This window comes from Somniosus microcephalus, chromosome 20 (assembly GCF_052327205.1).
Source record: "Somniosus microcephalus isolate GS21.2 chromosome 20, FLI_Smic_1.0, whole genome shotgun sequence".
Classification (NCBI taxonomy): Eukaryota; Metazoa; Chordata; class Chondrichthyes; order Squaliformes; family Somniosidae; genus Somniosus; species Somniosus microcephalus.
The window spans coordinates 56458357-56482497 of NC_141006.1; the positions used below are offsets into that span (position 1 = coordinate 56458357).

General features: G+C 46.5%; 1 protein-coding gene across 3 annotated transcripts in view; it reads left to right on the plus strand.

Moving 5' to 3' along the window:
• Nucleotides 1-21130, plus strand: part of LOC147103293 (PR domain zinc finger protein 1-like) — a 165457-nt gene extending 144327 nt beyond the window's left edge. For all 3 annotated transcript variants that reach the window (XM_085962757.1, XM_085962759.1, XM_085962760.1), the window contains 3 exons: nucleotides 10806-11872; nucleotides 14800-14928; nucleotides 15773-21130. In XM_085962757.1, coding sequence (XP_085818883.1) covers nucleotides 10806-11872; nucleotides 14800-14928; nucleotides 15773-16330 — 1754 coding nt within the window. In that variant the 3' untranslated portion in view covers nucleotides 16331-21130. The remainder of the gene's footprint in view (nucleotides 1-10805; nucleotides 11873-14799; nucleotides 14929-15772) is intronic.
• The last annotated feature ends 3011 nt before the right edge of the window (nucleotides 21131-24141 follow it).

Genomic DNA, 24141 nt, shown 5'->3' on the forward strand with positions numbered 1-24141 from the left:
CAGGCTATATTGGACTGGGTACTGTGCAATGAGAAGGGACTAATCAGTAATCTTGTTGTACGGGGACCCTTGGGTCAGAGCGATCATAACATGATCGATTTCTCACTCGAAATGGAGAGCGAAGAAATTGACTCAGAGACTAAGGTCCTGAATTTAAACAAGGGGAATTATGATGCCATGAGACGGGAACTGAGTAGGTCTGATTGGACAACGTTCCTGGGAGGACTGGAGGTAGATAAACAATGGCAAACATTTAAAGATAGAATGACAAAATTGCAAAAATTGTTTATACCAATCTGGCATAAAAGGAAATCTAAAAAGGTGACTCAACCGTGGATAACAGGGGAAATTAGAGACAGCATAAAATCCAAAGATAGGGCGTATAAAATAGCCAAAAAAAGCGCCAGAGCGGAAGATTGGGAACAGTTTAAGATAGAGCAAAGGAGGGCAAAGGGCATAATCAAGAGGGGCAAAATAGCTTACGAAAACAAGCTGGCGGAAAATATAAAAACTAACTCCAAAAGCTTTTATAAGTATATCAAAAGGAAAAGACTGGTGAAAACCAAAGTTGGTCCATTGCAGTCAGATACGGGGGAATATATAATGGGAAATAAGGAAATGGCAGATCAACTAAATGCATACTTTGGGTCAGTCTTTACGAAGGAAGACACAAAAAACCTCCCTGGGATATCGGGAAAAATAGGGACATTGGCAAAGGAGGAACTGACGCAAATCAATATCTCTAAGGATATGGTGTTAAGGAAGCTAAAGGGATTGAAGGTGGACAAATCCCCAGGGCCTGATAACATGCATCCTAGGGTACTGAAGGAGGTGGCCCTAGAGATAGCGGATGCACTAAGGATGATTTTTCAGAATTCATTAGACTCGGGAACAGTGCCGATGGATTGGAGGGTAGCTAACGTTACCCCACTATTCAAAAAGGGGGGTAGGGAAAAAGCAGGTAATTACAGACCTGTAAGCCTTACATCAGTTGTGGGCAAAATGCTGGAGTCCATCATTAAGGATGAAATAGCGGAGCACTTAGCAAATGGGGACAGGATAGGACAGAGTCAACATGGATTTACAAAGGGTAAATCGTGCTTGACTAATCTATTGGAATTTTTTGAGGGAGTAACTGGTAGAATAGATGGGGGAGAGCCAGTAGATGTGGTGTACCTGGACTTCCAAAAGGCCTTCGATAAGGTCCCACATAAAAGATTAGCATGGAAAATTGAGGCTCATGGGATAAAGGGGAAAGTTTTGGCGTGGATAGGGAACTGGCTGTCAGATAGAAAACAGAGAGTTGGAATAAACGGCTCATTTTCTGAATGGCAGGCAGTAACAAGTGGGGTACCACAGGGATCTGTCCTGGGCCCCCAGCTGTTCACAATTTACATTAATGACCTGGATCAGGGAGTCGGATGCAGCATTTCCAAATTTGCAGACGACACTAAACTAGGAGGGGGGGTGGGCTCAGAGGAAGAGACCAGGAAGCTCCAGAGCGATTTGGACAGACTGGGCGATTGGGCGGATAAATGGCAGATGCACTATAATGTGGACAAGTGCGAAGTTATCCACCTTGGGTGCAGGAACGGGAGGGCAAATTATTATTTAAATGGCAATAGATTGGGAGAGGGGGAAGTACAGAGAGACCTGGGTGTTCTTGTACACCAGTCACTGAAGGCGAGCATGCAGGTGCAACAGGCGGTCAAGAAGGCAAACGGTATGCTGGCCTTCATAGCAAAAGGGTTAGAATACAGGAACAGGGATACCTTGCTGCAGCTGTACAGGGCACTGGTGAGACCACACCTCGAGTACTGTGTACAGTTTTGGTCGCCTCATCTGAGGAAGGATGTTCTTGCCATGGAGGGGGTGCAGCGGCGATTCACCAGGCTGATACCAGGAATGGCGGGAATGACCTATGAGGAGAGACTATGTAGTTTAGGGATGTACACACTGGAGTTTAGAAGATTGAGAGGGGACCTCATAGAAGTGTATAAAATTCTGACAGGTCTAGACAGACTGGATGCAGAAGGAATGTTTCCCTTGGCGGGTGAGAACAGAACTAGAGGACATAATTTAAGGATAAGGGCTAAACCATTTAGGACAGAGATGAGGGGGAATTTCTTCACTCAGAGAGTGGTGAACCTGTGGAACTCATTGCCACAGAGGGCAGTGTACGCCAGCTCATTAAATATATTTAAGAGGGAATTAGATATATTTCTACGGGCAAAAGGGGTTAAGGGTTACGGAGAGAAGGCGGGGACGGGATACTGAATTAAAGGATCAGCCATGATCTCATCGAATGGCGGAGCAGGCACGAAGGGCCGAATGGCCTACTCCTGCTCCTATCTTCTATGTATCTATGTATCTATGTATAGCTTTTCAGCAGAACCTGTTTTTTAAAACTGTTAAATGCAGGGTTTGTCTGTCTTCACACCTCCCGCTGCCTCTGAAAGGATTCGGGCATTCAGCTGCGAAAATAACATTTTTGAAACTTGTGGGCAGAGATTTTGATCCCAAAACATTTAAACTCAGACAGGCAGGGAGAAGGTGAGAGTGAGGGTGAGGGCGCTGGTGAGTGAGGGTGTTGAGGGCGAGAGTTAGGGTGTGAGTGAGGGTGAGGAAAGGTGAGTGTGATTGAGAATGAGGGTGTGTAGGTTAATTGTGTGTGCGTTAGTGTTTGTGTGTGCCTTAGTGTGTTCTTAGGCAGTCTTCTTAGGCAGTCCCTCGGAACCGAGGATGACTTGCTTCCACATTAAAAATGAGTTCGCAGGTGACTGATGATTCCAATGCGGGACCTACAGTCTCTGTCACAGGTGGGGCAGACGGTGGTTGAAGGGGCGGGTGGGTGGGGTGCATGGGTTGATGTGCGCTCCTTGCAGTGCCTGCGCTTGGCTTCCGCTTGCTCCCGGCAAAGAGACTCGAGGTGTTCGGCGCCTTCCCGGATGCTTTTCCTCCACTTTGTGCAGTCTTGGGCCAGGGATTCCTAGGTGTCGGTTGGGATGTTACACTTTTTCAAGGAGGCTTTGAGGGTGTCCTTGAAGCGTTTCCTCTGCCCACCTGGGGCTCTCTTGCCGTGCCGGAGCTCTGAGTAGAGCGCTAGTTTTGGGAGTCTCAATGTGACCCGTACATTGGAGCTGATTGAGTGTGGTCAAAGCTTCGATGCTGGGGATGTTGGCCTGAGCGAGAACACTGACGTTGTTGGTGCGCCTATCCTGCCAATGGATTTGCAGGATCTTGCGGAGGCAGCGTTGGTGGTACCTCTCCAGTGCTTTGAGGTGTCTGCTGTACATGGTCCATGTCTCTGAGGCATACAGGAGGGCGGGTATTACTACTGCTCTGTAGACCATGAGCTTAGTGCCGGGTTTGAGGTCCTGTGTGTGTATGTTAGAGTGTGTGGTGTTTGTGTATGTGTCTGTCCAGTACACAAGTTATATCTGAAATGCCCCATGTATAACATGCTGCTTGGCTTTCTGTCGTGACTAAGTTACACCTCACCCTATGCTCATTGATCACACATCAGAGAACCGTGACTCCTTCACGTCCCAGCCTCCACTTGTATGATATCATTTTTGGAGCTGGCGTCTTGTTGCTGCTGGTTGAGTAACAAGCAGCAATTCTCTTTTGTCTTGAAATGTGGTTTGGTAAGTGTTAGCCCTGCTCAACAGGTTTCTATATGTGTTGCAGCCACAAATTGAAAAATTAATTTGTCCTCGCACTCCCCTCTCTCCCTACCCTGGGGTGTTGGTAAGTCCGAGCTTGCTCTCTGTCAGTAACTCACTCTCTTGTCACTCATTGCAAACTGACTCCGTCCCTTTTAACAGCAGACTGTTCGGCTGGGTCACTATCATTTGCCTCGTGTTAGGGAGGGGGAAATCGGGCAAGGTGCCAGCTCATGATCACTGTCCAGTGCTCCTGCTGGACAGTGCATGCATGTGGATGTTGGCTGAGGGGGAGGATCGCATTCTGTTACAATGCCCCACCTGCCAGAATTGAAAAATGTGTCGATAATTCAGTGCCTGTATCTCTGCTGCCCGTATCCTAACTCGCCCCAAGTCCTGTTCACCCATCACCCCTGTGCTCGTTGACGTACATTGGCTCCCGGTTCACCAGTGACACGATTTAAAAATTAATCTCCTTGTTTTCAAATCCCTCCGTGGACCTTGCCCCCTTCCTATCTCTTTAACCTCCTCCAGCCCTACAACCGTCCAAGAAATGTGTTCCTCCAATTCTGGTCTCTTGTTCATCCCCTACTCCTTTCACTCCACCATTGGTGGCCGTGCCTTCAGCTGCCTAGGCTGTAAGCTCTAGAATTCCCTCCCTAAACCTCTTTGCCCCTCTTTCCTCCTTTAAGAGGCTCCTTAAAACCTGCCTCTTTGACCAAGCTTTTGGCTCCCTGTCCTAATATCTCCTATGGGGCTCGGTGTCGAATTTTGTCTGATAACACTCTTGTGAAGTGCCTTGGGACGTTTTACTATGTTAAAGGCACTACATAAATACAAGTTGTTTTCCAAACTCTCACAATGAGTGAAATGTTGAAGGGCACCTGTTCCCCCGTACACTGGTTCCCCCGTACACTGGTTCCCCCGTACACTGGTTCCCCGTACACTAGTTCCCCTGTACCTGTACCCACTGTACACTGGTTCCCCCATACCTGTACCCACTGTACACTGGTTCCCCCGTACCTGTACCCACTGTACACTGGTTCCCCTGTACCCGCTGTACACTGGTTCCCCCGTACCTGTACCCACTGTACACTGGTTCCCCCGTACCTGTACCCACTGTACACTGGTTCCCCCGTACCTGTACCCACTGTACACTGGTTCCCCCGTACCTGTACCCACTGTACACTGGTTCCCCCGTACCTGTACCCACTGTACACTGGTTCCCCCGTACCTGTACCCACTGTACACTGGTTCCCCCGTACCTGTACCCACTGTACACTGGTTCCCCCGTACCAGTTCCCCTGTACCCCAACGAGATTCAGTTCCTTCAGGGGCGGGGGGAGGAAACTGGATAAATAAACAAACAGACTGGAAAAAGGTGCCCATTTCATAGTCAGAGATGGTGACTCCCAGTGGGCAAGGTCATGACGGTGCATCTTTCCAGCTCCGAAATGAACACACAATATTTGCAGTGTTAGTCCATTCCAGTAGTTTAGTCACCTTCTCCCTCCTGCCACTCCCCCGTTTCACTACATTCAAACTGAAACAGAAAGCAGGGTTAAATGTCAGTCAGTCGGGTCCACATCGCTACAGAATCCAAAAACAATTTGAGGTTTGAATTGACTCAAATATTGACTTCAGTTATTTAACGGCAGAATATATTGGAGAGGAAAATCAGTGCAAAGGCCGGATCAAAAGGGCTGAACCCGCAATGACCTCTGTGCATGTGGGCTTGGGTTTATAGAGTCGGTGTCAGTTGACTATTTTTGTCTCTGACTAGTGCTCTTCAGATATTAATGCAGGGCAGGGTTGTGAGAAAGTAAACTGACTTTTTTTAAAAAAAGCTGAATTTACAACTCCTTCTCCCCTCGTATGACTGAACATAGAAGATAGGAACAGGAGTAGGCCATTCAGCCCCTCGAGCCTGCTCCGCCATTTAATGAGATCATGGCTGATCACCCAAATTCAGTACCCTGTCCCTGCTTTCTCCCCATATCCCTTGATCCCTTTAGCCTTAAGAAATATACCTAACTCCTTCTTGAATATATTTAATGAATTGGCCTCAACTGCCTTGTGTGGTAGAGAATTCCACAGGTTCACCACTCTCTGGGTGAAGAAATTCCTCCTCATCTCTGTCCTAAATGGCTTACCCCTTATCCTTAGACTGTGACCCCTGGTTCTGGACTCCCCCGCCATCAGGAACATCCTTCCTGCATCTAGTCTGTCTAGTCCGGTTAGAATTTTATAAGTTTCAATGAGATCCCCTCTCATTCTTCTAAACTCTAGCGAATATAAGCCTAATTGACCCAATCTCTCTTCATACGTCATTCCTGCCATCCCAGGTATCAGTCTGGTGAATCTTTGCTGCACTCCCTCCATGGCAAGAACATCCTTCCTCAAATAAGGCGACCAAAACTGCACACAATACTCAAGGTGTGGTCTCACCAAGGCCCTGTACAACTGCAGCAAGACATCCTTGCTCCTGTACTCGAATCCTCTCGCTATGAAGGCCAACATACCATTTGCCACCTTAACCGCCTGCTGCAACAGTGTGTCCAACGACACCAGTGTGAAGTTTCTCCAGTTCTCACACCAGCTATCTTCATGATCTCTGAAAGAGGTTGTCAATTTATGGCCAGTTTTATGTCATACGTCAATTCTCACTTGGAACTGGCTATCTACCGCCCTTCCCTCCCCCTCCCCATCAAACTCATGTTGTGTAAAAGAATGCTTGCATTTATATAGCGCCATTCACCATCTCAGGACACCCCAAAGTGCTTTACAGCCAATTAAGTATTTTCGAAGTGTAGTCACCTGTTGTAATGTAGGAAACCCAGCAGCCAATTTGCGCACAGCAAGTTCCCACAAACAGCAATGTGATAATGACCAGAAAATCTGTTTTTAGTGATGTTGATTGAGTGATAAATATTGGCCAGGATATCGGGGATAACTCTCCTGGTCACCTTCAAAATAGTGCCATGGGATCTTTTACGTCCACCTGAGAGGACACACAGGGCCTCTGTTTAACTTCTCATCCAAAAGATGTTGTACGACCCTTGCAGCGTACAGACAGGAAACTTTCAGCCCATTAGTCTGAGATGGTTTTGAGACCAAGCGCTAGAATTAAGGACAGTGTCGACCTTACTACACAATCTAGCTTGCCTTCTGCAGTTTTGTTTAATTGAGGGAAAATGTATCTTTGAAAAACAAAATACAAATTAGTCTATTCATAAATGGTAGGCATCTACTGAGAGTTCACAACCGGCACAGAGAGTCCAGGAATGAGGCTCACTCTGAGACAGCAGTGACTCATGACAAGTCAAAAACAATCCCACACATTGACTGACACAAACAACCCGCATTTATACGGTGCCGTTAATGTAGTAAAACGTCCCAAGACACTTCACAGGAGCATCATTTGACACCGAGCCACATAAGGAGATATTAGGGCAGGTGACCAAAAGCTTGGTCAAAGAGGTGGGTTTTCAGGAGCGTCTTAAAGGAGGAGAGAGAGGTGGAGAGGTTTAGGGAGGGAATTCTAGAGCTTGGGGCTGAGGCAGCTGAAGGCACGGCCGCCAGTGGTGGGGCAAGGGAAGTTAGGGATGCGCAAGAGGCCAGAATTGGAGGAGCACAAATATCTCGGAGGGTTCTAGGGCAGGAGGAGATTACAGAGATTGGGAGGGGGCGAGGCCATGGAGGGATTTGAAAACAAGGATGAGAATTTTAAAATCGAGGCATTGCCAGACCAGGAGCCAATGTAAATCAGCGAGCACAGGGGTGATGAGTGAACGGGACTCAGTGCGAGTTAGGATACACAGTGGTATCAAGGTGTAGCCTGTGGCAGGGTGTGATGCACTCTCCACACTTACTTCAGTCTCTCTGTTGTTGAAGGCATGTTTTTGGAACTGCAGCTGTGGTAGTGCAGCATTCCAAGCTTGAAATCACTGATCTTTAGCTCGGTTGTTCGACTTGCAATGACTGATTTGCTCACGCCTTTCCCACATTGACAAGCTTCGAAAAGAATGATTCTCATGCTGGGGCAGGCAGCGCGTGACTGGTGGGTAATCTGCGGAGTTGACGGCACAGGCCTTCCATTTCATTGTTCTTCAGAGGCTTTGTCATGGGGCTGACACGAGAATCAGTGGGAGCAGTACGGGGTCGGAGCCTCACCGAGGCATGAGTTTTAGTTTCCCATAATCCAAAAGCTTTCAGGAAAGATTGAATCATGCATGACAAAAAAACAGTGAAGCAATGGAAAGTCTACCCAAAGAGTCATAAGCCCTGCTGCATTACTTAGCTGCAGTCTACTGACATGCTTAGAATATTTACAATTCAAAATTATGAAAAGTTTTGATAGAGAGGGCAAAATTGTTTCCAGTGGCAGGAGGGTCGGTAACCAGAGGACACAGATTTTAAATAAATTAGCAAAAGAACCAGAGGGGAGAATTTCTTTGCCACAGTGAGTTGTTGTGATCTGGAATGCGCTGCCTGAAAGGGCGGTGGAAGCAGCTTCAATAGTAACTTTCAAAACGGAATTGGATAAATAGTTGGAAGGGGAGTAAATATGCAGGGCTGTGGAGAAAGAGCAGGGGGAGTGGGACTAATTGGATTGCTCCTTCAAGGAGCGTTCACAGGCACGACGGGCCGAATGATTCTATCTGAGCCCAGCTTCGCCGGGTACCTGCTACACTCACCAATCCCATCAGTAACTCTGTCGGCACAGAATTTGCACAGCACCATTAGTTAAACTGAGCTTTGCGATATTAGTGATGATGTATTGAACCGGTGTCGGGTCAAGTGTTAAATGCTGAGACCGTCATGACTGGATTCGGTGCCGCCCGTGACTGGCCAACACCGGGTGCCAGGTGGGGGTTGAGTAACCGGGCCACCTCCAGAAAGTGCCAATGACTTTGGGCAGATGAGAGAGGGGCGCGGGACCCCCGATTAGAGCGAAAGCCTTCGCAAGGCGGATGGGCTGATTCTTGAATTAGCCAATGGTGGCTACAAGCTGCAAGGGATGACGCAGCAACAGTCCAGAACAGGTTAATGAAACAGCAATTGTGGACAGTCTGAAACACAACCCCAGAGTTTAAGCCCCTGCCTCAGGTGGGAAGGTCTGACACACGGGTTCCAAGCCATAGTCGATCGATGGTGATGACGATAAACAGGTTGACACACTTGTTAAAGTAGCAAACAGGAATTGCGTACAATGTGTTAACACGTCTGCTACTGATGCTGTGCATTAATATCAGACACTAATATTCAAGTTGCATTTGTGACTTTGCCATTCCATCCACTGACTTTCCTCAATAGTTGTGGGACGGGTAGGATCCAGGACAGCAATAGTATTGCCTTACAAACGAACCCAGTGCAGTAAGTGGAGCAATAGAGAGCGGGACAGGCTGTCCCAGTGCACCTGACAATTATCTGAGGTAGATGGACACCTTGCTAAAATCATCTTGCCGAACACATCTATGCAAAATGTATTAAACTGAATAAAAATCGTATCCATCGCACTCCTGTCAGTGGGGAGGGAGGGGGAATAAGATTTAATGACTCAGTATAAATGGTTTCATTCTTATTTCCCTCTTGTTTCTGTATTTAAACCATCTGCATCAGTATTTTTTTAGCCACCAGCCTTGCTGTCTTCAGTCACTGAATTCCACACAGTTTCATTATATGATTCAGCACAATTCAGAATGACTGTGATCTCTCCACAGTTAGTCAGCCCCTCGCACTGGGACTCCGCCCACTTAGACCTCTTCAGAAATGATTCGGCCAGCGAAAGAGGAAGCCCTGGTTCAGTGTGCCTTGCCTCAACTTGCCTCCTATCAGGAGACTCATCTTTGGTCACAGATCAAAGTGTGGTTAATCTCTCTTCGGTGCAATGCAACACAAATGAGCAGAAACACTTTTACTCGAGGAGATTTGTCAAAACTCTGGCTCCTGGGTTCAATGAGTGAAACTCTTTGTCTACCTCCAGCCCAATCCCATCCTCTCCCGAAGGAGGTGACTCCTAGCTGGGGTACAGTTCCCCCTCGTGCTGCCCGCCTCCTGGTATCGCACTCATCTGTGAACCTGGACAGAGAGTTTTGGCACAATATTCCAACCCAGCAGCCATCTTTGTGTTGCTGCGCCAGCCCAGGTGACAACATAGCCGTGGAGTGAGGTTTGAACCTCCGAGGCAAGAGCGCTACCAATTGAACCAGGGTGACAAAATATATTAAACTGAATAAACATTGTATTCATCGCACTCCTATCAGTGAGGAGGGTGGGGGAATACATTTTTTAACGACTCAGTATGAATGGTTTCTATCTTATTTCCCTTGTGTTTCTGTATTTAAACCATCTGTGTCCTTCTGTATTTAAACCATCTGTGTCCATGTATTTTTAGCCACCCATCTCGCTCCCATCAGTCCCTGGGAATCATACGTAAAGATTAAGTTCCACAGTGCAGGACACCATCCAGATTGAAAATAACCTCAAATTGTTAAATTCTTCAACTTTGCTTTCTCCACAATCTGAGAAAGAACTTGCATTTATATAGCGCCGTTCACCACCTCAGGACGCCCCAAAAGACTTCACAGCCAATGAACTATTTTTGGAGTGTAGCCACTGTTGTAGGAAACACGGCAGCCACTTTGTGCACAGCAAGATCCCACAAACAGCACTGTGATAATGACCAGGTAATCTGTTTTAGTGATGTTGGTTGAGGGATAAATATTGGCACAGGACACCGGGGAGAACTCCCCTGCTTTTCTTCAAAATAGTGCCATGGGATCTGTTACGTCCACCTGAGAGGGCAGACGGGGCCTGACTTTAGCGTCTCATCTGAAAGACGGCACCTCCAACGGTGCAGCACTTCCTCAGTACTGTGGTGGAGTGTTAGCCTGGGTTATATGCTCAACATTCTGACTCCGAGGTGAGAGAACTACCCACTGCGCCATGGCTGACTTTTAGAATTTAAGCATGGTTTTGCCTAATTACTACTCCTTGATCAACTCTTCTCAACATTCTGTTTCAACCTTGATGGTATCTTGCACCGTGGGTCTAGGCCCTTCATCCACTCTCCCTCCACCAGTCAGTAATAAATCTGCTCACACTTCCCCTGATTAACAATCTGATTTTTCTTTCTAGAACAAAATCTCAAGGGATATAAGGATCTGGTGTCTGAATACACTGGCCAGCTACCTCAGAGCAGAGAAGACATTCAGGAAGGCCAAAAACAATATGCTAACAACACAAAGAATGAGGAAGAAAAAGTGGATGTGGAGTTAATTGACAGAGATACACCACCCATCACTCCAGACAACCAAATAATGGACTTCAGTAAAAAGCTTCACCCAGGTGTAATGAACAGACCCCTACTAGAAGAAAATAGCTCAAAGATAAATGGTGTTTTAGACAATAAAAGGCCACTGGACACAACTAGCCCTTCATACAGAACCAGTCCAAACCAAAGATCAAAAAGTCCTGTTATTCAACAAAACCCTCACATCCTGTCTCCTCACTCAACTACCTCGCCTCACAAAGAACTCCCTCTGCATATGAATGGATGTCACAGTCACACTGAAGGCCTGGTCTCCTACCCAATGTACTCGCCTCCAAGCCACCTCCAACATCAGTATATGTATCCGTACAGCTCTCTGTCTCCTCACTATCCTAGATTTATATTACCCAACTATTCACCTGGTTTCAACAGTATTCACCCCCTAAACAGTCCAGCCACTTTGAACAACATGAACAACCTCAGCCTATTTGGCAGGATGCCCCCAGTCTGCGGCGGTTTAGTGGGTGGAGACTGCCACCCTCATCCCATGATGAGCCGGACTGTTCTGCCCGTCGCGCTGTCTAGTGAAGAAGGCCAAAGGCTACATGTTGCTGAGCAGCCAAGGGGCATTCTTATCCCTGCCCCGACCAGCGCTTTCTCACCCACGCGTCCAGCGATGGGCCTAAAGGAAAGACCTCTCAACCGCTCACCACTGTCAGGTACCTCAATAACCTCCGAGCTGTCAGTGCAGCTGAAAGCTACCTCGTGGGTTCCAGGGAGCGAGGAAGCAATGAATCTGAGCAAACCAAAGATTTCTTCATCAGATTTTCCTGGTTATAAGTCACTTCCATACCCGCTGAAGAAACAGAACGGGAAGATCAAGTACGAGTGCAATGTGTGTTCAAAGACGTTCGGCCAGCTATCTAACCTAAAGGTGCGTGTTCTTTACCGTGTATTTGGGGCGTAAGAGGGGTGCTGAGCTCAAGCTTTGACTACTCAAAAGTCAACTGTGCTAAAGCTTCAGTTTGTTTCCTCAGTGCTAACATGGGTAGATAGCCAGGACTGTCTAACTCCTTCCATGAAGCATGTTACTTTCTCCTTCCCTCTCCCAAGAAAAAAATCAACCATGCAGAAATATTCTTAAACATCCTTCAAAAATAGTCGCAAGATTAATGACTAATATTTAAGAAAGTTAGATTGTGTCCTCCCAAAACTTCTTGTGGCCAGCATGTTAGTATCTCTCCCTTTGCTTAGCGTTTAGTGTTGTAATTAATGACAGAGCCACACAGTGCTCGGAGCCATGCCGTGCTCGGAGTAATCCAGTGTTCAGAGTAATGCAGTACTCAAAGTAACGCATCACTTCAGAGGTGAAAATTACGCTTTGCTCTTTGAAGTCCTTGAACAAAAACTGGTTTTGGCAAACACTTGTTGGTGACGCTGGTTCACGATCTACCCGGCCTGGTTTCTTTAACCAAACTCAAGGGGCATCATTGTCATTGAACAGAATTTCCCACCAGGTTTGACCACACATGACCTAGGGACATAAACCGTGTCCCAAAAAACACTCGCGCCACTTGCACACAATAATGAAAATTACATTCAGATTTTCCTGGGTTCTTTCCGTCTCCGAGACAACTGCCGCCCTCCTTTCCCCAATGCCCTAAATTCTAGTCAAAGTGGTTCAGTAACCTGCAAATGACGTCATTGTCCACCTGATGCTGCCTCTCTGGTTGTGTCTGGGTCCTGTGATTTGCCACGATGCAGAAGTTTCTGCACATGCTCCATGTAGCGCGATTTGTTGACCAATTATAATTAATGGGGGGAAAAAACTGCAGGGCTATATGGGGAAAGAGACTAATTGGATAGCTCTTTCAAAGAGCTGGCGCAGGCACCATGGGCCAAATGGCCTGTTTCTGTGCTGTATGATTCTATGAAGTGCTGCAATTTAACATAAGAAGTCCCCAAGGCAGTGTAGAACTCAGCAACAACACTTCATCTGGGCATGGTGGTGTAGTGGTTATGTTACCGGACTAATAATCCAGAGAATGACCCTTAACTACCCTCTGAAGTGGTCTAGCGAGCCAATCAGTTGTATCAAACCGCTACAAAGAATAACAGTTCAAGAAGACGACCCACCTCCACCACCTTCTCGGGGAAACTAGGGATGGGCAATAAATGCCGGCCTTGCCAGCATTTAATTCATTCCTGAGAATGAATTTTTAAAAAATTTGCTGCGCCTGCGTCTTTTAAAACAAAAAATGCCTAATTCGGCAAAGCTTTTCTGATACAGGAAGTCTTGAGTAACCTGAGCCTACCTGCTCAGGACGCACATTCCTTCTATCTTGACTTGAAACTGCTGGAACTGAGCTGACCCGAAAATCAAAAGTTCATCATAATCAACCTCCGCCCGACTGAGTGACTCACGAGGACTCTGCTTGTGGGGCGGAGGTGGCATTGATTAAATCGTTTCGCTGTGGAATGATTGAAACAAAAACAAAAGATGAGCAAGATACGTAGTGGATACTTCGAATTACTTCGATATTATAAAATTCTTCATGGTGTTTAATTGCATCTTTGAGATGGAGGATATTCCTTCACTGTTAAAACGCACTGCCCATGCGGGACTCCACTCGCACTGATCAGGAAGGTCCCAGGTTTGATATCTAGTCTGTGCTCAGTTAGTTGATCTCAGCCAGGGATGTTATATGGGTGTTAACAAGTCCCCTGGGCTGGTGAGGGGGGAAATTAGCCAGAGTTCTTGCTCCTGATTGCTCTCCCTTGACCCCCACCCTGCTGGAAAGTGTGGATGCCAGTCAAGGGCAGGATCGGGGTGGGGTTTGTTGAGCTCTCCCATGGTCGAATGCCCCCTTGGATGAGACACCCCAGGGCTACCGGTGCTTGTGGAGCTGTGTCAGCAAGAGTCAGCACCTTCAGGGCAAGAGGGGGGGAAATCAGGGGGTGGGGGGGGGGAGGACGTGGGTGGGAACGGAAAATGTGTTAATGAGCATTTCACAGAATGACATTGGGGCTCAAACAGGACCAAAGAAGAGAAACACTTACATTCACTAAACTTAGCAAAGAAAGTCCGAGCGACTACGAAGTGGGACCCAGAGGTTTTCACAATCTCCTGACTGATCTCCTATCTCAACTTTAGTTTGCAGTATGGTGTCAGCCATGGCCCAGATGGCAGCACTCTTGACTCTTAGTCAGAAGGTTGTGGGTTCAAGCCCCACTCCAGAAACTTTAGCACAAGATCTAGGCCGACACTCCAGTGCAGTACTGAGGGCGTGCTGCACTGCCGGAGGTGCCGTCTTTTTGGATGTGACGTTAAACCGATGTCCCACTGCCCTCTCAGGTGAACGTAAAAAATCCCATGGCACTATTTTGAATAAGTACAGGGGAGATCTCCCCGGTGTCCTGGCCGATATTTATCCCTCAACCAAATATCACTAAAAACAAATAATCTGGTCATTAGCACATTGCTGTTTGTGGGAGCTTGCTGTGCGCAAAATTGGCTGTCGCGTTTCCTACTTTATAAACTGTGACTACACTTCAGAAGTACTTCATTGGCTGTAAAGAGCTTTGGGATGTCCTGAGGTTGTAAAAGGCTCTATATAAATGCAAGTGCTTTCTTTCCATTATGTGACAAAGGCCACATAACTTTTTGGTAATGAGCTGTTAGCATAAAGACTTTAGCCTGTGACGTTATGGAAACCTTAAAAGAATGAGTCACCCTCTCATAAAGAGAATGACTACCTCACTTCTGGGGAAGATGCTACCTTCTTCTTCAATGCGGTTTTGACAGACCACGGAACCCTGTCACCAGCAGCCTGTAGTATAACTGCATTCTGTTTCTTGCAGGTTCACCTGAGGGTCCACAGCGGAGAGAGACCTTTCTCGTGCCACACCTGCAGTAAGACGTTTACGCAGCTGGCCCATCTCCAGAAGCATCACCTGGTACACACTGGAGAAAAACCTCACCAGTGCCAGGTAAGAAAGCAAAGAGCTCGTGCAAGGTGATTAGGGAAGAGGAGCCCTGAGCGATTAAAAGCGAGTGAGCCAAGGTTTCTGCCACTGATTGCAAAGTGCGTAGCTGTGATATGCTCCATGGCCAAATATCATCCATACACTCCGTCCGGGGGGGGGGGGGGCGGGGGTAGAAATTCGTCTGGGCCTGTTTTAGGTGGCCACCCGGGAGGCCTAAGAAAATGGGCATGGCAAATTTAGCAGTGGCCTGAATGCCCGCACACGTTGAGCCCAGGCCGTGCCCACCGCCAAATTGTCAGCGTTGCGTCCATTTTACACCCAAACGTGTTGCCAGTTTCTAGGCTCCCACATAAAGAATGGTTCATTTGAGTGAGGTGCCAGAGCACGGCTGGTGTCTGGGGACCCTGTACCCCAACACGGGTCATTGTCTTCAGGAGTGGAGTGGAGCGTGGGGGGGGAGGAAAAGGAAAGGAACACAATAAATGTTGAAATACAGGCCATCACAGTTGTGAAACTCCCAAACAGGAAGCAGAATATGAAGTGCTCAATTTTAACCTAACACACCCAGCGGGAATGGAGCGCGTTTGGGTCAGATGCCCGATTTGTACCCCAACCAATTTTACTCTCTATTGATCCCTCTCAATTGGAGGGGACGGGGTGGGGGGGCTGGTCTCGTCTCTGATTCACACAAAAAAACCCCGCTAGGGTTTATTGTATCCACAGAGCCATGAATAATGATTAAATGTGGTAATATAATAGACCAGTTGCCTCTCTCCTTTGCGTCCTCTCTGTCTCGTCCACTCTGATACAGTTGTCCTGACTGATGTTCCATCTTTCCTTGCGACAGGTGTGTCACAAACGTTTCAGTAGCACGAGTAACCTGAAGACCCACCTTCGCCTCCACTCTGGAGAAAAGCCCTATCAGTGCAAGCAGTGTTCAGCAAAATTCACCCAGTTTGTTCACCTCAAGCTGCACAGGCGCTTGCACAACAAGGAGCGGCAACACAAGTGTCACTTCTGTTCCAAGACCTACATCCACCAGTGCAGCCTAAAAATCCACCAGAAAGGCAACTGCCCCGTGGCCTCCGTGACCAGCTGGTCCAAGGAGGAACTCCTCAGGATTGATGACGAGATCGATAAGTTTGACATGAGCGAGAAAGCAGAAAGACTGGAAGAGAACACCACAGTAGCAGAGATGGAGGTGGCAACTGAGCAGCTCATAGTCGGTGGCCTAGAGAAGGACCACAAAGAGGACCAATTCAGAGCAACATGTTACAAGAACAATGGAGACGACCTTCCGTCCATTGGCTTCCATGAGCGGACCAAGAATTCCAATCTAATGCTATTCCACCACAGCCCACCACCTCTTCTGCCTATCAGGGTCAAGCAAGAAGCCAGTGTATAATTGCACCATCATGTGCTGGGACTAACTCGGTGATTTCTTCACCAAACAGGGTATATCACTGGGGATCATAGCAGGCAGCTGACTGTATTGGACAAACTAGAAGGAAAATTCATGACATTGAGGGAATTGATCCCACAAAAAAAATGTGGATTCAGAGTACTTCCAATCACAGTAGTAATTATCTGGCTGTGTTTTACGTGTGTGTGTATGTGTGTGTTGTGGTTCTCGTGAGTTCTTATTAATTGAGTCAGACCAAAAAATAAGTAATCCCCAAACACATGGCCATTACTGGGTGTGGCTGATGTGCAGACCCAACCTCTGCTGTAATAACCAGTTGTGCTTTCATTGCTTTCTCAGGGTGTGTTAGATATATTTATGCAACAGAAAATGGTATATATTTTTTATCAGTTAAGAGACAATCAGATATGTGTTTATTCTTCTACGGCCTATATCTTATTTATTAAGAAACAAAACATTCCTTGATGTTAAATAAAGTTTGCAATGACTAAAATGTGGGGATTGATATCTGCGGTACTGGGGATGAGAAAATAATTTAATTATTTAAAAACTCAGCTTGTCAAACAGGCATCATAAGAACAAATTGTTCTTCAGTCCTTGATATCCGTGTCTGCGACTTTGAGTTTATCCGACGGTCCAGTTCACTCTCATTCTGAACGTTGTTCATGCGAGATCACGTAGAGACACACGATCAGGTGTAACGCAGCATTATTGGCCTGGACTTGCATGGGCCAAGAGGGTCAAAGGCTCTTTAAAAGGAGGCGATTGGATCCTCCTGAATCCAACCAGCAAACCACACTCACGCAATCTCAAAAGTTGAACTCTTGCCGTTTGGTTGTGAAGGTGAAGTTTGTTATATTTTGAGGTGGGGGGGGGGTGTACTCAATGAATCCCTTTCCCACAGAGTATCAAGAAACTTCTCTTTGGTTTGGGACAGGAAACAATGTTCAATGTTTGCCGTGTGTGTAGAATGTGGTGAGGATAGATTTTTGTTGGAAGAGAAAAGTAAGGCAGCACTCCTTCACCCTCCAGTGCTTGTTAAATGGATTTGTTTCCTGTTTATATTTTTTTAATTGCCTCCCACCCAGTTCTTTCTTTCACTGTTTTGACTGGGATGTATTTAATGGTTCGGGCACCCAATGATATCTTCAAAAAAATCAGTAATAATATAAACACAAATTTGCCTCAACTTTAAAGCTTTGTGTCCCTTTGGTGTTCCACAGTTTTTCCCCTCCCCATTATTTTATGCATCAGCCCTCCTTCAGTGGGGCTGGAATTGAGATAGAGTTTCCTCCCATCATGCCCTTGCAGTCTGCCACTCGCTGCGAGACTGGAGTAATAAAACTGATCTCGTTCCATACATTTATAATTGGTCAACACCGGGCTTGCTATGGGGCATGACCTACGCAGGACGCACTGCAGTTGGTGTTAGCGGTGGAGCTAACTGGGTCCAAAGTGAGTGTCTATCAGATAGAGAGGACAGGGCATTTGAAGCACCACCCACCCTTCTATTGCCAAAACCTGCCAAAGCCACCTAACCATATGGCAAGGACTTCAACAAAGGTTTCTTCATCTTGCTGAAGTACTTTATAGCTGGCTGAATGATGTAAAATCAAAATAGATTCAGAAGCAACAAAACAAAGAATAAAGTTTATATATATATCTCGCTTGGAGCTTGCCAAACTGGAGGAAGAAAAAAAAGGACCATTTAGACAAGTTATAAAAATACCAAAAAAGAACCCTCAAGGCTTAGACTTGGCAAGGATGTGATTTTAAGCAAGTCTTAAGAGTGTTTAAGTAGAAGGTGTGTTTTTGAACATGATGTCGGTTATTGTGAGTAGGTGACTAGTAAAGATTGCTCAGGGCAAAACTCTTTTTGAATATAGAAACGGAAAAAGAAATTGCTACTTTTGATAAAAAGGAAAGTTAGTTTTTGTAAAAAGAAAACAGAATAAAATGTCGATGCATTCTAGACTTCCTCGCAAAAAAATAAAATAGTCATACACTGGGCTCTAAACCCCACTGTGGTAGCATGACAGAGGGATTTCATTTCTCAGTTTTATCTGTTGTTTTGAGAACATGGATTTATCTTTTGTCTTTTACACTGGATTTGGATTTGAATGTTTTTGAGCGACATTGTTTAAAATCCCAGTGAATGGCTGCCATGGAAACCACCAGTGTCACCAACATGGACCGCTGTTGGCCAAATACAGTGGAACAATCAAACCCAACAACCATTTATGATTGAACGGTTGTGTCTGAATTCACCTTTGGTTCCCAAAGGCAGAGAAAAAAAAATATTTTCTGGCTTTCCTTGACTAGTTTTCCATGTTATCCATTGTTTCCATGGTTACTATGGTTATAATGTGTTCTACAATTACCCTAATTTCTGAGGTGTCGATAGGTGGTATCCATGGCTACTGTGGGTAATGGCCATGGATCTTTTAAATTGCATGGTTTCGTTGAGTGGTATCCATGGCTCCCAAGGGCCCATGGTTTCAGTGGTTTCCATGGCAAATTGAGAGCCCTGGCTGTACGCAAACCAAAGCAGTACTTCTCTTAAACTGGGCCCACTTGAATCATTCCTTCTTTTTGCTGTATTTGTTCGCTAGAGGTGCAGTGATTTCACTTGTAAATATTTCATGTCCTTCCTCATCTCTTGGCCAGTGATCCATTACACTGTGGAAATGTGCTGCCACACAGGCTTAGGCTGAGCCTGATGTGTATGTACAATGAATCATTGGGCTTTTGTGCTTTGGGATTACAAATCAGTCAGCAATGGGTTCAGTGAGATAAGATCAGGGTAGAATCTTGAAGACTCTCAATATAGGGGCCTTGGTACAAATATCTCCAAATTCTCAGGGCTGGGCAATTTGCTCATTTTAAAATAAGAGGGTGGTAGAAGCTGAAAATTGCCATTTTGTGAAGTGCTGCTCACTTGATTTGAGCCTACAGACACACACTCATACACAGAAATAAACAGACCGACACACTCACACTCACACACACACACACTCTCTCACACAGACACACACACAATTAATCACAACCATCAACTAACTGCAGCTTTTTCCGTATGGACCTAGGAAGCAGACACATGTTTATGTTACAAGGCCCTGTTATACATATCTAGAGATCTAAAACCATTATTCAGGTTTCTAAACAGCATGAATTTCTTTCTAATCTTCTGTTTGGTCAAACTAGCAGTTAATGTGTCTCAGCTTTAAGATATAAAAAAGACCTGGCTGATTAATCAGGCAGTTCACAATCTACCTCTAGAAATCTTTGTTTTTCCAGTTTTCTCACGGAACCAGCTCAAGGCTAGAAATTCATACAGTTCAGTGCCAATCTACATTAGCAATGTTAGATGTTATCTTTTAATTGACACCTACAGCAGTAAGAGGAGGAGCATGATCCCCTGTGGTGTGAGCAGGCCCAAGCCTGTCCCTCCATTACCTCCTGGTAGCTGCTCCACAGCAGTAAGGGGAGTGGTGTGGAACCAGCTGGACAGCCTTCAGTCACAGGTACAAGGACAGGAGATTAGGAGAGAATAGAATGATCCGATAACGATACAATTCCCACCCCGTTCTCTGCTTTGCAGAGCATTTCCTGTGACTGCTTTCTATCCAAGTGCAGCCTCCGTTGGAGGTTAATATTATGGGTAACAGTTTTTTTTTAAAAAAAGGGTTTTTGATAGTTTTTTTTTAATGACTTCTGATTGAATCTATGTCTTAATTCCCTCTTTGGAAAGTCCGACCACACTAAGAGTTGTTGGATTAGAGTGCGTGACAGAAAATATCCCTGCTAGCCAGGGAACCAGAGAACCATGTGCTAGGATCATGACCAAAGCAGAAGGCAGCAAGTCCACATTGGATAGGTATCTGCAGAGAGTAGGATTAGAATGCAGAGAATCAATCCAGAGTGGGCAATCAATCTTGTACCCAGTTATTCCACAAACAAACCTTTATAGCCCTGAAATCCCAAATAAGTTTTTTTTTAAAAAGGCCTCATGATTGGAAGAAATGAGCCAATCTTTCCTTATCCCTTCCTAAGAAGCTTGGGTCACAAATAGAAGGGTAGAAATTATATTTCAGTGCTATTTGGGTTAACAGTAAAATAGTGCAACGACAAACTTAATCAAGTGCGTTAAATGTTTGATGTCAGCAGCAGCAGTGTTAACCTCTACCCTGTGGTCTATGTGCCCAACAAACATTACTTGCAGTTCTAAGAGTTTGGGGCATCAGAAACATTAATGCTGTTTTCACTCTAGACTACGGGAGATCAAAGATTTCCCACAGGAAGAGGCAATTGTCAGCAGGGTCACGGACAGCAATGACAAACCTGAAGCCCATCGATCAATAAAAAAGCAACTGGTGCCCATTGATACTGAGGAAGTTTGCACTGAGTCACTGCACCTCTGTCTCTTCCTCTCATGAAAACCAAATGTTATTGGACAAGTGTTTGGGGTCAACCGATAAAAATCAGGCTGTTCTCAGCTGAGATGCTCAACATCCTTTGACTTGAGTCAAACTGCAGGTTGAAAATGTTACAGGGACAGACTGACATACATATTTGCACCAAAGTTACTGGGTATTTGTATTTTTTGGCAACTTCATATGTCTTGTGTATCAATGGAAGTGTTTTGTACAGATGTGAAAGTGTTTTGTACAGAAATAATTTTTGCGAACTTGTTTACACGTGGTTTACACTTTATTTATGTTTAATTTCTCTGACGATTCATATCTAGCTGTGACTTAAATTAAACTTGTTCATTTCTATAGCTCCATGAAGTGAAGTATTTTTGTCTCTCTTTCCCCCCCCCCCCCCCCCTCTCGCTGGGAACCTGATTCCATGTACACTAGCTGTCACCTTGATGAAGTGACTACTTTTTAAGATTGACTGAGGGATAAATATTGGCCAGGACACCAGGGAGAACTCCCCAGCTTCAAATAATGCAATGGGTCTTTTATGTCCACCTGAGAGGGCAGACGGGGCCTCGGTTTAATGTCTCATCTGAAAGATGGCACCTCTGACAGTGCAGCACTCCCTCAGTACTGGATCATGGGCTCAAGTCACTGGAGTGGGACTTGAACCCATGACCTTCTGACTCAGAGACAAGAGTGCTACCCACTGAACTATGACTGACACAGTCATTCCATGGGATTGGGGCGGGTTCAGAAGACATTTAAAGCAGCACCTGAGGTGGATAAGGCAATAAACAATATGCAAATGGAATACTGTGTTTTATGGCAAGAAGTACAGAATGTAAAAGTTGAGATGTAGTGGTGAATCTGTATAAAACCTCTGAGACCACAGTTGGAGGACTTTGTGTAGTTTTGGACTCCATCCTATAGGAAGGATGTTGAGGCAATAGAGAGGGTACAGCCCAGATTCACTAGGATGCTGGCTGGTGTGAGGAAATACCAATGCAAAGACAGACTTGAAAAATTGGGACTGTTTTCATGCGGTGTTTTGAATTACGAAAGGATGGGGCAGAGTAGATAGAAACTGAGAGGCTGAATTGCAGCCTCCCCGTCCACCCCCCATAACTGCCCCAGCCAGAGGGGAACAGGAAGCAGGAAGGGAACGCATTGAAAATGGTGGAAAAGCATGTTCTTGCTGTGTTCCTACCCCACCCGCGCCATTTTAGTGGGGGTTGTGAAGTGGATGTCCCGAGCTCCCACCTTATTAACCCAGGCAAGTCGGGATCCTACCAAGTCAATAAGACACCAATGGAACTTTGACCAGCTAATGGGCAGAACGTATGCTAAGCAAGCGGTGCCCGTTGGCACTTGGCGTTGAGCGAGCTAACCAACGGCTCTTAAAGGGACCTGTGCCGGTTGCTCAAAAACCAAAGTAAGAAAAAGGTTTGTAAATGATTTTTGTGGGGTCAGGCAGAACATTAATATTTCTCCTGCACAACACATACAGATCTACACCCACTTAATGCAAGACCTTCTATGATCCATGTGATTCTGCAATTTTCCATGTGATCTCCTGGACTGGTTTCATTTGTTGAAGAGGAATTTTCCCCATGTTGGCCCTGTTTTTTTTTTGCCACTCCCAGGAGATTACATGGCACTGAGGGCGGGGGAGGAAGGGGGGAAAATTCAGTTGGTTAGCGTCTCCAGTTAGCGCCTGGCGGGGGTGCTCATGCAGTAGCGCCGGGGCGAGGAGAATCCAGCGAAGCATGCCAAATCCGGCTCCCATGTGAAACGCTCACTTGGGTGCCCGATCTGCAAAATTCATTGTCGCCCACTGCCTTAGCACCTCGCCCCAACAGCGACAGGGAGAGGAGGCGGTAAGCAGGCAGATGCCGGCTCCAGGGGGCGCTACTTAAAGGGGTCATGAGTAATGAGTCGCAGCTGTCAGGTTGGTGCTCCTTCCTTGTCAGTTTGACATTGTGCAACAGTTTAATTCAGTCATTTAAAGGTTGTTTAGTATCAGGAGCTTTGTGGCCACTAACATTTAGTTACATTTATTCTCAGAACATATCAAAGTGCTACACTTGGTTACATTAATGGGGGCTGTACTGGCAGTCGACCTCGCCCTCGCCCTCCAGGATCTAGTGCAGAGGGAGCGGAGGCGACGAGAAAGATTGGAACATGTGCCCAGAGGGAGGGGAAGGGCCATCAGGGCTCTCAACAGGAAGCCTTACCCTCTGAGGGTATTCCGTGAGCACTTCTCCTACCTCCAATTAAGCCAGGAGCAGTGTATTAGAAGGCTCTGCTTCACCAAGGAGGTGGTCACAGAACTCTGCCACCTCCTGCAACCAGACCTCAAGCCTCAGATCAGGGCGACCACAGCTCTCCCAGTGGCAGTCAAGGTCACCGTCGCCCTCAATTTCTTTGCTCGTGGATCCTTCCAGTCTGCAACAGGAGATATAGCTATCATCTTGCAGTTCGCCATCCATCGCTGCCTCCGGGAGGTCACAGAGGCTCTACAGTAGGAGAAAGGACTACATTTCCTTTCCCATCACCAGAGAGAAGCAGGATGAACATGCATGTGACTTTGCCAGGATAGCGGGCTTCCCCATGGTGCAGGGAGCCATTGACTGCACCCATGTGGCTTTGCGGGCACCGCATAACAATCCTGTGCTCTTCCATAACCGCAAAGGCTACCATTCACTTAATGTGCAGTTGGTGTGCGACCACAGACAGCAAATCCTCAGTGTGAATGCCCGCTATCCTGGCAGCAGCCACGATGCCTTCATCCTGCACCAGACCGATGTGTCAGCACTCTTCCAACCACCACATCAAGCTCACGGCTGGCTGGTCAGTAACAAGGGCTACCTGCTCTCCACCTGGCTCATGACTCCCCTCTGCAACCCCAACACTCCTGCTCAGCACTCATATAATGAGAGTCATGCTGCCACCAGGAACACCATCGAGCAGAGCATCGGGGTGCTCAAGCAATGGTTCCGCTGCCTTGACCGCTGGGGAGGAGCCCTCCAGTACTCGGCTGAGCGGCTGTCCCATTTCGTCGTGGTCGGCTGCATGCTCCACAACCTGGCCATCATGAGGGCCCAGCCATTGGCACCAGGGATTGTGGGACCACCTCAGGAGGAGGAAGAGGGAGAGGAGGAGGAGGAGGAGGAACAGGAGCGAGGGAGGAGGCAGCCACTCAATCGACGTTCCGTGCCCGCCTCATCAGACTGCGGTTCGAATAAATCAAACCCTAGATCCCCGTTGCTCACCACATCCCCATCATTCCATCCCTGTCGCAGGACATATCACAGCACAAAACTGAAATGAGAGACACCACAAAATAATCCAAACTGAATTAATAAATTT